At 44.2% G+C, this 11,562-nt stretch overlaps 1 protein-coding gene across 1 annotated transcript in view; it reads left to right on the top strand.

Moving 5' to 3' along the window:
* The first annotated feature begins 323 nt into the window (after positions 1–323).
* Positions 324–11,562, top strand: part of BTBD2 (BTB domain containing 2) — a 55,295-nt gene continuing 44,056 nt past the window's right edge. The window contains 2 exon segments of the mRNA XM_044001399.1: positions 324–793; positions 795–1,045. Of these exon segments, the coding sequence (XP_043857334.1) occupies positions 377–793; positions 795–1,045 (668 nt within the window). The 5' untranslated portion in view covers positions 324–376.

Genomic DNA, 11,562 nt, shown 5'->3' with positions numbered 1-11,562 from the left:
TTCCCTAGGGTCGCCCAGCCCCTCTCGGCCACTCGTCTAACGGTCCCACAAGGGGCTCCGCCCCGGCCCCTGCGCCTCTCCCAGCCACCTCTCCTCCCAACACCCCCCCCCCCCCCCCCCGCCACTGCAGTGTGCGCAAGCCTCGGGCCTCGTGCCCTCCCCCGAGCTGCGCGCCCCCTCAGTCGCTCCCCCCGCCCCCAGCCCGGCCTCGCGCCCCAAGCCCCGCCTTCGAGGGTTATCGTGGGGCACCCCCGCCCCCCCCTCCGCGGCGGCGTGCGGGGGGGCCCCCCTTCCCCTCACCGCCCCCCCTCATTCGCGCGCGCCCTTGGCCCCCCCCCTTCCCCTCCCGCGGAGGGCGCGCGCGCCCCGCGCTCCCATGCGCCGCTGCTGCCCGGCTCTATTTGTAAACACTCCGACCGCCGCCGCCTCCGCCGCCGCCGCCGTCGTCTCCGCCGCCGCCCGCCCGTTGCCTCTGCCGTTGCCGCAACAGCTTCCAATCAAGATGGCGGCCGGTGGGAGCGGCGGCGGCCTGTCGTCCTGCCCGCCGGGGGTGGGGAACGGCTGCAGCAACGGCAACGGCGGCGGCGGCGGCGGCGGCGGGCCCGGGACGGGCCTGAGCTACAATAACTGCGCCGTGGCGGCGGCCGCGGCCTCGGCCCCCGGAAACCCGGCGGCCGCCTCCGCCGCCTCCTCGGCCTCCGCCGCCGCCGCCGCGGCCTCCTCCGCCTCCGCCGCCGCGGTCGGGCCCGGGGCCGCCTCCGCCCAGGCCGCAGGCAGCGGCGGCGGCGGCGGCGGGGGCAGGCTCGGCCGTGGCGGCGGCGGCCCCCGGCCCGGGCCCGGCCCCCGCTCCGGCCCCGCCCGGGGCCGTGGGGGCGGCGGCGGCGGCGGCGGGGCTGGTGCTGCACCGCGAGCCCGTCTACAACTGGCAGGCGACGAAGCCCACGGTGAAGGAGCGCTTCGCCTTCCTCTTCAACAACGAGGTGCTCAGCGACGTGCACTTCCTGGTGGGCAAAGGCATGAGCTCGCAGCGTATCCCCGCGCACAGGTGAGCCCCGAGACCCCCGGGAGGAGCGAGCCGGGGAGGCGCCCCAGGCCGGGGGAGCACGGGGAGGGCCGAGCCCCCGCCCCATGAGGACGGGGATGGCCCCCATCAGAGCCCCCGCCCCATGAAGACGGGGATGGCCGAGCACCCCCTTCCCCTCAGGTAGGATGGGAATGGCTGACACCCCCCCCCAGGGGACGATGGGGATGTCCCCCATCAGAGCCCCCTTTCCTATTGTACTCCCAGCCCTTGTGAAAAGAAAGAGCCGGGTAGCTCCTGGAGAGCCAGGGAGGGCGCCCCCAGATTTGGGGAGGATGGGGATAGCCTCCATGCAAACCCCTCCATTGTCCCCCCCAACCCTTCTGAAGAGAAAGAGCCGGGCAGCCCCCAGGGAACCAAGGAGGGTGCTCCTAGACAGTGGGAGGATAGGGATGGCCCCCATCCAAATCCCCCACCCCCACACAGGGGGAGGATGGGAATATCCCCCATCCCCCCCCTCCATCCCCCCCATTGTTCCCCCAGCTCCTCTGAAAAGAAAAAGCCCAACAGCTCTGGAGAGCCAAGGAGGGTGCCTCCAGACAGGGGTAGGGTGGGGATGGCTCCCATCCCCCTAGTTGTGCCCCCAGTCCCTTTAAGAAGAAAGAGCTGGGCAGCCCTGCAGAGCCGAGGAGGGCACTCTTTGACAGGAGGGAGTGGGGGCGGATTGGGATGGTCCCCATCTGAAACCCCTCCCTCTGTTCTATACTTTCACCTCAATCCCAGCACCCCAGAAAGAAGAGAACCTCCCCAAGATAGGAAGAGGATGGTGATGGCTAATCTTCGAAACCCCTCCCCATTATTGTACCCCAGCCCCTTTGAAAGGATAGAGCCGAGTCCTCAGAGCCCCAGAGGGAGTGTCCAGTTAGGATAATATTGATGTCCCCTCATCTGAACACTGTCCGCACCGTCCCCCTCCCGCACCCCACCCGCAGTACTACCCCACCCTAGCCACCCTGCAGGGAAAAGACTGGGCAGTCCTCCAGGAGCTACTGGGGGAGCCTCCAGTTTTGAGGGTGATGATAAGGTCTGCTTCTTAGAAACTCCCGACTCTTGTACTCTTCCCCCTCCCCTCCTCACCCCAAGTCCCCCTGCAGGGAAAAAACTGGGTCGAGCAGTCCTGGGCAGCCATAGACGGAGCCTCTGGTTTTGAGGGTGATGATGATGGCCCCTTGTCTGAGCCACCCCCTCTGTGGTTACCCTCTCACCCCAGCCCTGCAGAGAAAAAAGAGGCAGTCCAGTTATCAAGATCATAGCGACCCCTTCCCTGGCACTACTTCCAGACTTTCCCTCTCTTCAGGCTCCCCAAACCAACCCCTCCCCACTGATTGCACTTTCTGCAGATAAACCTCTCCGTGGTCATTGATCTCTACTCTCCTTTTTAGAGCACACCCTCTACCACTCCCCCTCCCCAGGTATCCCTGGTCCCCTTTTACAGGCTCTGTTGTTATTCTTGGTTGCTTCTGAACCCCCTACCTCTAATACCTTTTCCCTTATTTCTAAAAAAAGAACCCAAACAAAAACAACCCAACCCCTTCTAAGAATATAATATTCCTTTCCCAATGTCCTCCCTTGCCCTCTTCTGTAGGTGTGGGTCCCTTCCCCCAGTTTATTTCAAAGGAGGTCTCTCATACTTTCATAGGGGGAGAGTTGCCTTTGTGTCTCTGAGGCTCCCAGTTCACCCACAGGGTTCGTATCTTCTCTTTTCACACTGCCCCCTTTCAGAATTGGGGTTCTTTCCATTAGTTCTGTTCTTCCCTTTCTCCCCTTTCACTCTCCAGTTACTTCCCCTCTCTGGACTTCAGTTTCTCAGTTTGTAAACTAATTGGGTGGGACCAGATGCTTTCTAAGGGCCCTCTGATTTGATTTCACCTTGAACCCTTAATTCTTAATCTCCCAAAAAGAACAAAGAAAGCAATGGGTAAATTCTAGCTCCCCTCCTTTAACTCCCCCCTCTTCTCTAAACCATCAGTTTCCTTCCTCCTCCAACCTCATCTCCTGTCCTTTAATTTAGGTAGGTAGTAGATATCTCTTGGTCATTTGGTTATTTCTATAGGATAGTAGATATTTGAGATAGCTACCCTTTCTTTTTTTTCTTTTTCTTTTTTAATTTTCGTTTTCAACATTTGTTTATATAAGATTTCCAATTTCAAATTTTTTTCCCTTCCCTAGATGGTAGGTAATCTGATATAGGTTATATGTGTGTGTGTGTGTGTGTGTGTGTGTGTGTATATAAAATAACATTAGAGATAGGTACCCTTTCATTCCTACCTTCTTGTATTACAGTCCTTACTGTATATACCTGCATTTAAATTTTTTGAAGGCAGAGACCATGACCATACTCCTTTTGTATTCTCCATGGGACCAGACATGTGGTAGGTGTGAAATTAATACTCTGTAGAACTGCAAATGCTTTACCTTCTCTGGGAGACTACCCTCCTCCCCCTTTTAAAAATAAGTAATAGTATTTTTTTAGTTTTCAATATTCATTTTTGTAAAATTTTGAGTTAAAAAATGGTCTCCTTCGCTCCCCAAGATAGCACACAATCTGATATAGGTTATAAATGTACAATCATGTTAAACATATTTTTACATCAGTCATGTTGTGAAAAAAGAATCAGAACAAAAGGGAAAAACCACAAGAAAGAAAAAACAAAAATAAAAAGTGAAAATACTATACTTGGATCTGCATTCAGACTCCAATGGTTCTTTCTCTAGATGTGGAGAGCATTTACCATCATGAGTTCCTTGGAATTGTCTTGGATCATTGCACTGCTGTGAAGAGCCAAGTCTATCATAGTTGATCATCACACAATGTTGCTGTTACTGTGTACAGTGTTCTCCTGGTTCTGCTCACTTCACTCAGCATCAGTTCACTTAAATCTTCTCTGGGAGGCCTTTCTTGACCATCCCACCCCATAGTAATGGTTCTGCTCCCTGAAATGCAACAGTTATGATTTATGCCATTCATTTGAGACTTAGCAGTTATTCCTTTCTATAATTATTTTAATATGACAGTTGCTTTCCCCAATCAAGTTGTGTAAGGTCAGTGACTCATGAAAATGGAAACTAGTACAGTCTCTTGTGTACTTAGGAGGAAGGAAACAGGCATTTTAAAATTACTTACTATGTTCCAGGCACTATACTAAGGACTTGACAGATATTATCTTATTTGATCTGAATTTGGAGTCAGAAGACTCAAGTTTGAATTGGTACTTACTACTTAATAAATTTGGGCAAATCATTTAATTAGTGGAATGAGGAGGAGAGAAGGGTGATGCCATGAAACACACCCCTTCCATTTGCTAAGCCTGGGATGGATAGGGAAGCCTTTTTAGAGGTGAGGCATTTTTAGAGTTTAATAGATTTCAGACCCCAAATCCGTAAATGTTTGGCACCTAAGAGAATATAAAGAAATTTGTGGCATACATGGCACTTCCCCTCGGGGTTTACACGTAAGCAATGAGGCATGAAAGAGAAAGTGAAAATATCATAGCTTAGTAGAGTATAAGAGGGCAATAAAAAGTAGAAAAGGAACCTTGTGTTTACAGGTCCCTTTCAGCTCAAATCCTATGATCTTTTATAGAGGTGATCAGTAAATGTTGGCTGATTGGTATATTTGCAATTTGAGAAGATCGATGGGCCTTCCCTTGACCCACATGCACAGCTAGAATTTTCTCTTTACTTGTGTCATACCTTTCTGTAGCCTTCTTGCCTTCTGTCAGATTGTTTTATCTTTGTACAGGTATTTTTGTACCTTGTTCTTTAAGCCAGATTCTTTATTGTCATTCCTGATAAAATATATTTTACTGTTTCTTGAAGCTATGCACCTTCTTTTGGGCCCCAAATACCTTTCTATTTGTATGTTAATAGACAAGGGACTTTAGGGGGTAAGGCTATACACAGAGCATAATGGGAAGAGCTCTGGGTTTGGAGGCAGGAGAACCAATCAGCTCCTTGATCTTTATGAGGCAGCGGTGTCCCCCAGTCCACAAACTGGTACTTTTTTGCTCCATGGTCCTGCCTCTTTCCCATAGGACTGTCTGTTGTTGTTCCTGTTGAATTGATGTTTCTGCAACGTCATCCATAGATCCAGTATGGAGAGTTAGATGAGCCTCTGAAAATGGAATTTTTGTCCACTAACCTGGTTGTTTTTTAGAAGGGGTTGATGGCACCAAATGAAGATGAGAAGGCAAATTGTAAATGTTAATGATAATGGAGGCCAGTTAGGTCTTCCTGTGTTTGAAATGAAAGCTTCCTCAAAGGGAAATCTTACAGGATGGAGGCTTAGAGAAGCTTTACATTGATTGCTTTCTGAGTTTGAGGGAAGGTATAAAAAAAGAAACTGGGAAGCCTCTCTGGGCAAAGAAACCAGCCTTTATTAAGAGAAATAAGTTGGTGTCTGCAGTTTGCCCAGTACGGTCTGAAACCCCAAGATGCAGAATTCTCAGATATTTATAGTTTTCTTGGTCGCTGTCTAGTAGAAGAAACAAACTGCTATTATGTAAATTTGGTCTTCCAGTAGGTCATTGTGAAATGGGGAGTCCCTTATGGTAACAGCGTAAACAACTATGTTTTACTATAAAGGTGATTAATACAGTCACACACTATCATAATGATTATGGTTACTTCTTATAGTGATTATAGTTATACTCCTTTTAATTAATACAGTTACTTCTTAGGTTGACTAACACAGGAATTTCCCTCCACTATATCATAATTTGGTTACCTACAGGTTCTTCTACCTGGGACTATGTTTTTATTATAAATCACACAGTTACTTCTTATCCTAATGGTTATAGTTGATAAAATTAACAAGACAGTGCCGAACAAAACACTCAAGCCTTTGATTATTGATTTTTTTCCTGTCAGAGGGGGGAGAGAGGAGGTGTTCAGAATTGAATGTGAAGTTGCCAGTGATGTACTATAAATATTCAAAGTAGATGAGATCTGCCTTAACCACTAAAGAGCAAAATATAACTATAGGTTGTGGATGCACAGGGGTGAGAACTACTGTTTAAGCAGTGATTCAAGTACTTCCTTCTGGCTCTGTTCATTTTTTTTTTTTTTCAGGACAATGAGGGTTAAATGACTCGCCCAGGGTCACTCAGCTAGTAAGTGTGAAGTGTCTGAGGCAGGATTTGAACTCAGGTTCTCCTGAATCCAGGGCTGGTGCTTTATCCACTGTGCCACCTAGCTGCCCCCCTCTGTTCATTCTTTATTGTTACATTCACCAAAGGAATGATGAATATATTTTCTGCTGCATTTAGAGGCTTCTTGGCATAGTAGAAAGAACATTAGTACTGTGAGTCAGGGAACCTGAATTTTGTGAGAATTTTGATCCTGACTGCCATTAATTTGCTATGGGACTTTGGAGTAGTGGCTTTTCTCCTTTGGGTCTCAGTTTCATCATTTACAAAATTAGAAATTTGAACTAGTGGGCCTCTAATGGCCCTGACAATTCCAGTGCTGTGATTTGCTGTGCTTTTACAAGTTGGAGAGTTTCACTGGAGAGTTAATTGACCTCTGCTCTTCTCCTACACATGTTGCATATTTTACTTAGTTTATTCTGGATGGCAAAAAAATTATTAAAAAAAAATACTTAACAGTTCCAAAGGACTCATGATGGAAAAGACTCTCCAAATCTAGAATATGGATGCAGATTGAACCATACGATTTCTTTTGTTTTTGGTGCTGCTGTTTTTCTTTTTTGAGGTTTTTCCTTTTTGTTCTGATTCTTCTCTTATAATATGACTAATGCAGAAATATGTTTCATGTTATTGTACATATATAACTTATATCAGATTACTTGCTGTCTTGGGGAGGGAGGAGGGAGGGAGAAAAATTTGAAACTAGAAATCTTATAAAAACAAATGTTGAAAACTCTCTACATGTAACTGGAAAATAATAAAATACTTTTATAATTTAAAAAAAAGAAAGAAAAGAAAAATTATAATTAACAAATATTTGTCAGTAATTGGATTTGGACAATGTATTTCCATATCAACTGCAAAATAATTTACAAGTGGTTATTATTAAATGGTGCAATTGCGCAGCCCTAAACTTAACAATTTTCAAAAATCCTTTAGCAAAGGATAAGGGGCATAACAATGATTTGAATTACGTGTTAACTAAGTTACATGATTTTCAGATGGCACTTTTTTTTTTTGGTAAGGCAATTGGGGTTAAGTGACTTGCCCAGGGTCACACAGCCAGTAAATGTTAAGTGTCTGAGGCTGGATTTGAATTTGGGTTCTCCTGACTTCAGGGCTGATGCTCTATCCACTGCTCCATCTAGCTGCTCCTCCGATGGCACTTCTTGAAATTTAGCAGATGAGCAGTGTCAGCATGGCCAGATGCTGCAGAGAGATCCAAAAGGATAAAGACTGAAATAAGGCTATTGGATGTGATTAATTGGTAATCTTGGAGCAGTTTCATTGAAGTCTTGGAAATAGAATCCTGAATATAAAAAGTCCAGGGGAAAGTGAGGCAAGGAAATTGTAGCATCTAGTATTGACAGCTTTTGAAAGATACAGATAGGCAGTTTTCCAAAAAAGCTATCAACACCCATAACCGTTAACCACATAAAGATGCTCTAAGTCCCATGTAATAAGAGAAATGAAAATTAAAAACGACTCTGAGGTTCTATTCAGTAAACTCTAGTGGCCCTCTGTCTCTTCCAAGATAAGATGTAAAATCCTGTTTGTCAGTCAAAGACCTTTACAACCTGGCCACCTTGTACCTTTCCAGCCTGCTTATTATACCTTACTTATCTCCCAGTTTTGCCATTTGGTAACATTGACCTCTTTGCTGTTTCTCCAACACAAGACTCTTCTGCTTCCCAGCTCATTTTCATTGGCTATCCCCCATACCTAGAATGCCCTCCTTCCTCATCTCTACCCTCTTGGTTTCCCTTACTTCCTTCACACCCCAGATAATATTCCATATTCTGTGAAAAGCTTTTCCTGATCCCCCTTAAAGCTATTGCTTTCCTCTGTTGATTATCTCCAATTTATCTTGTATGTATAAGTGCTTATTTGTTGATTGATTACTCATCAGATTGGCAGATTACAAAAATGGAAAATGCTAGAATCTGGGGATACAGAGAGAAGCAAATGACAGTTCCTGTCCTCAAGGAGATCCTAGTCTAATGGGGGATTCCACAAATAAGCATGTACAAACAATCTATGCAAGATAAAAAGGAAATACTAGGGAGACAGTCCTAGAATTAAGAAGGGTAAGGAAAGGCTTTCTGTGGAAGATGAGATTCCACTTATTTGTCTATTTATTCATTCATTCATATATTTGTCTATTTTAATTTTAATTTTTAATTTTTCTCAATTACATGTAAAGATATATATATATATAAAAATTTTTTTTTAGTAAGGCAATTGGGGTTAAGTGACTTGCCCAGGGTCACACAGCTAGTAAGTGTTAAGTGTCTGAGGCCGGATTTGAACTCCTGACTCCAGGGCCGGTGCTCTATCCACTGTGCCACCTAGCTGCCCCTAAAGATATTTTTTGAGTTCCAAATTTTTCTACCACCATCCCTTCCTTCCCCCCTCCCAAGGCCAGCAAGCAGTTTGATATAGGTTATACATTACTATCATGTTAAACATTTCCACCTTAATCAGAACAAAAGGAAAAGAAAAAGGAAGAAAGAATAAACAAGAACAAAAAAAGTGACAACAAAAGTGAAAATAGTCTGCTTCAGTCTGCATTCAGACTCCATAGTTTTTTTTTTCTGAATGTGGAGAGCATGTCCACCATAAGTCTTTTGGCATTGTCTTGGATCATTGTATTGCTGAGAAGAGTTAAGTCTATCACAGCTGATCATCACAAAATGTTGTTGATACTGTGTATCATGTTCTCTTGGTTCTGTTCATTTCACTCAGCATCAATTCATGTAAGTCTTTCCAGGTTTTTCTGAAATCCATCTGCTTATCATTTCTTATGGCACAATAGTATTATTCTATTACATTCATTACCACAACTTGTTTAGCCATTCCCCAATTGTTGGGCATCCCCATAATTTCCATTTCTTTGCTACCACAAAAAGAGCAGCTATGAATATTTTTGTACATGTGGGACCTTTTCCCTTTTTTATGATCTCTTTGGGATATAGACCTAGTAGTGGTATTGCTGGGTCAAAGGGTATGCATAGTTTTAAAGCCTTTTGAGCATGGTTACAAATTGCTCTCCAGAATGGTTGGATCATTTCACAGCTCCACCAACATTGCATTAGTGTTCCAATTTTTCCACAGCTTCTCCAACACTTATTATTTTCCTTTTTTGTCATATTAGCCAATCTGATAGGTGTGAGGTGGCACCTCAGAGTTGTTTTAATTTGCATTTCTCTAATCAATAGTCATTTAGAGCATTTTTTCATATGGCAATAGATAACTTTGATTTCTTCATCAGAAAACTGCCTGTTCACATTCTTTGACCATTTCTCAATTGGAGAATGACTTGGAGTCTTATAAATTTGATCTAGTTCCCAATATAATTTAGAAATGAGGCTTTTATCAGAAGTACTGGCTATAAAAATGGTTTCCCAGCTTTCTGCCTCCCTTCCAATTTTGGATGCATTGCTTCTGTTTGTATAAAAACTTTTTAATTTAATGTACTCAAAATCATCCATTTTGCATTTTATAACATTCTCTATCCCTTGTTTGGTCATAAACTGTTCTTTCCAAAGATCTGAGAGGTAAATTATTTCTTCCTCTCCTTATTTACCTGTGGTATTGCCTTTTATGTCTAAATCATGTATCCATTTTGACCTTATTTTAATATAAGGTGTAAGATGTTGGTCTATGCCTAGTTTCTACCATATTATCTTCTAGTTTTCCCAGCAGTTTTTGTCAAATACTGAGTTCCTATCCCAGAAGCTGGGTTTATCAAACAGTACATTACTAAAGTCTCCTGTGCCTAACCTATTCTATTGATTTTCCACTCTATTTCTTAGCCAGTACCAAATAGTTTTGATGACTGCCGCTTTATAGTAGAGCTTCAGATTTGGTACAGCTAGCCCACCTTCCTGGGCATTTTTTTTCATTAGTTCCTTTGATATTCTTGACTTTTTGTTCTTCCATATGAATTTTATCACTGTTTTTTCTAGCTCTACAAAATAATTTTTTGGTAGTTTGGTATTGTTAAGGGCTAAAATTCTAGCTAGTCTGTCTAAAATATCTAATGAGTGGTCGCCAATAAATTATAAGCTTTAGCAAGAGTTAGACTTTTAAGCATTTATTAAGGAGAATAAGAATTTGGTAAAGAGAGAAAGGCCTAGATTCTTATCTATTAAAGGGAGAGCACATTTCTAGCTCCGCTCTCCACCAGAGTCCAGAGGAAAGAGCCCCAGACCGAGCACCAGTCTCTTCCTTCCTCCTCCCACTAGCCCGCGTCACTTCCTGACGCCAAAGAAAAGACTCCTGGTCTTGCCCTCAAAGACCTTCGCTTCATGGGCAGAACTCTTCTATAGTAAGTTTCCAGCAGGTGACATCATTCCAATCGTTACAGTATGACACTGAATAGGTAAATTAATTTGGGTAGGATTGTCATTTTTATTAGCACAGCCTCCCTATGAGCAATTTATATTTTTCCATTTGTTTATATCTGATTTTATTTGTGTGAAGTGTTTTGTAATTGTGTTCATGTAGTTCCTGGGTTTGCCTTGGCAGGTAGACTCCCAAGTATTTTATATTGTCTAATTATTTTCAATGGAATTTCTCTTTCTATCTCTTGTTGCTGGACTTTGTTGGTCATATATAGAAATGCTGTTGATTTATGTGAGTTTATTTTATATCCTGCAACTTTGCTAAAGTTGTTCATTCTTTCAAATAGTTTTTTAGTTCTCTAAGTATACCATTATATCATCTGCAAAGAGTGATAGTTTTGTTTCTTCCTTGCCTATTCTAATTCCTTCAATTTCCTTTTCTTCTCTTTTTGCATTTCTAGTACAATATTGAATAATAGTGGTGATCCTTGTTTCACTCCTGAGATTTTAGTTGGCATTTGAAGAAAGCCAGGGAAGCCAAGAGGCAGAGATGAAGAGGTAGAGCATTCCAGTCTTGAGGGACAGCCATGAGAAAGTGCCTAGAGCTGAAGGATGGAGTGTCTTGTTTGTGCAACAATCAGGAAGCCAGTGTCCCTGGATCAAAGAGTACGTGACAGGGAAGTGAGGTGGAAGAAGACCCTAAAGGTTGGGAGGGGGCGCTAGGTGATGAAGGTCTTGGACTGCAAAAGTTTGAGGTGTCTGAAAGGCACTTGGAAATGAGAGACTGGAGGTCACTTGCTGCTTTTCCCGAGGAACACCTCACCTTTTGGTCAAGAACAGCTACTCCTAACTCACTCTTATTGTAAAATAGGGCAGTGTCTGGCTTTGGCTTTGGGTTGTTCTCTGCTGAAATCTGAACATTTGGATGGAGCATTCTAATAGTTACAGACTTGGATTTCTTACACTAGTCTGAAGTCCAAGTCACTGG

The sequence above is a fragment of the Dromiciops gliroides genome, chromosome 1 (assembly GCF_019393635.1).
Source record: "Dromiciops gliroides isolate mDroGli1 chromosome 1, mDroGli1.pri, whole genome shotgun sequence".
NCBI classification, from domain to species: Eukaryota; Metazoa; Chordata; class Mammalia; order Microbiotheria; family Microbiotheriidae; genus Dromiciops; species Dromiciops gliroides.
This window is presented reverse-complemented; position numbering and strand designations above follow the sequence as displayed.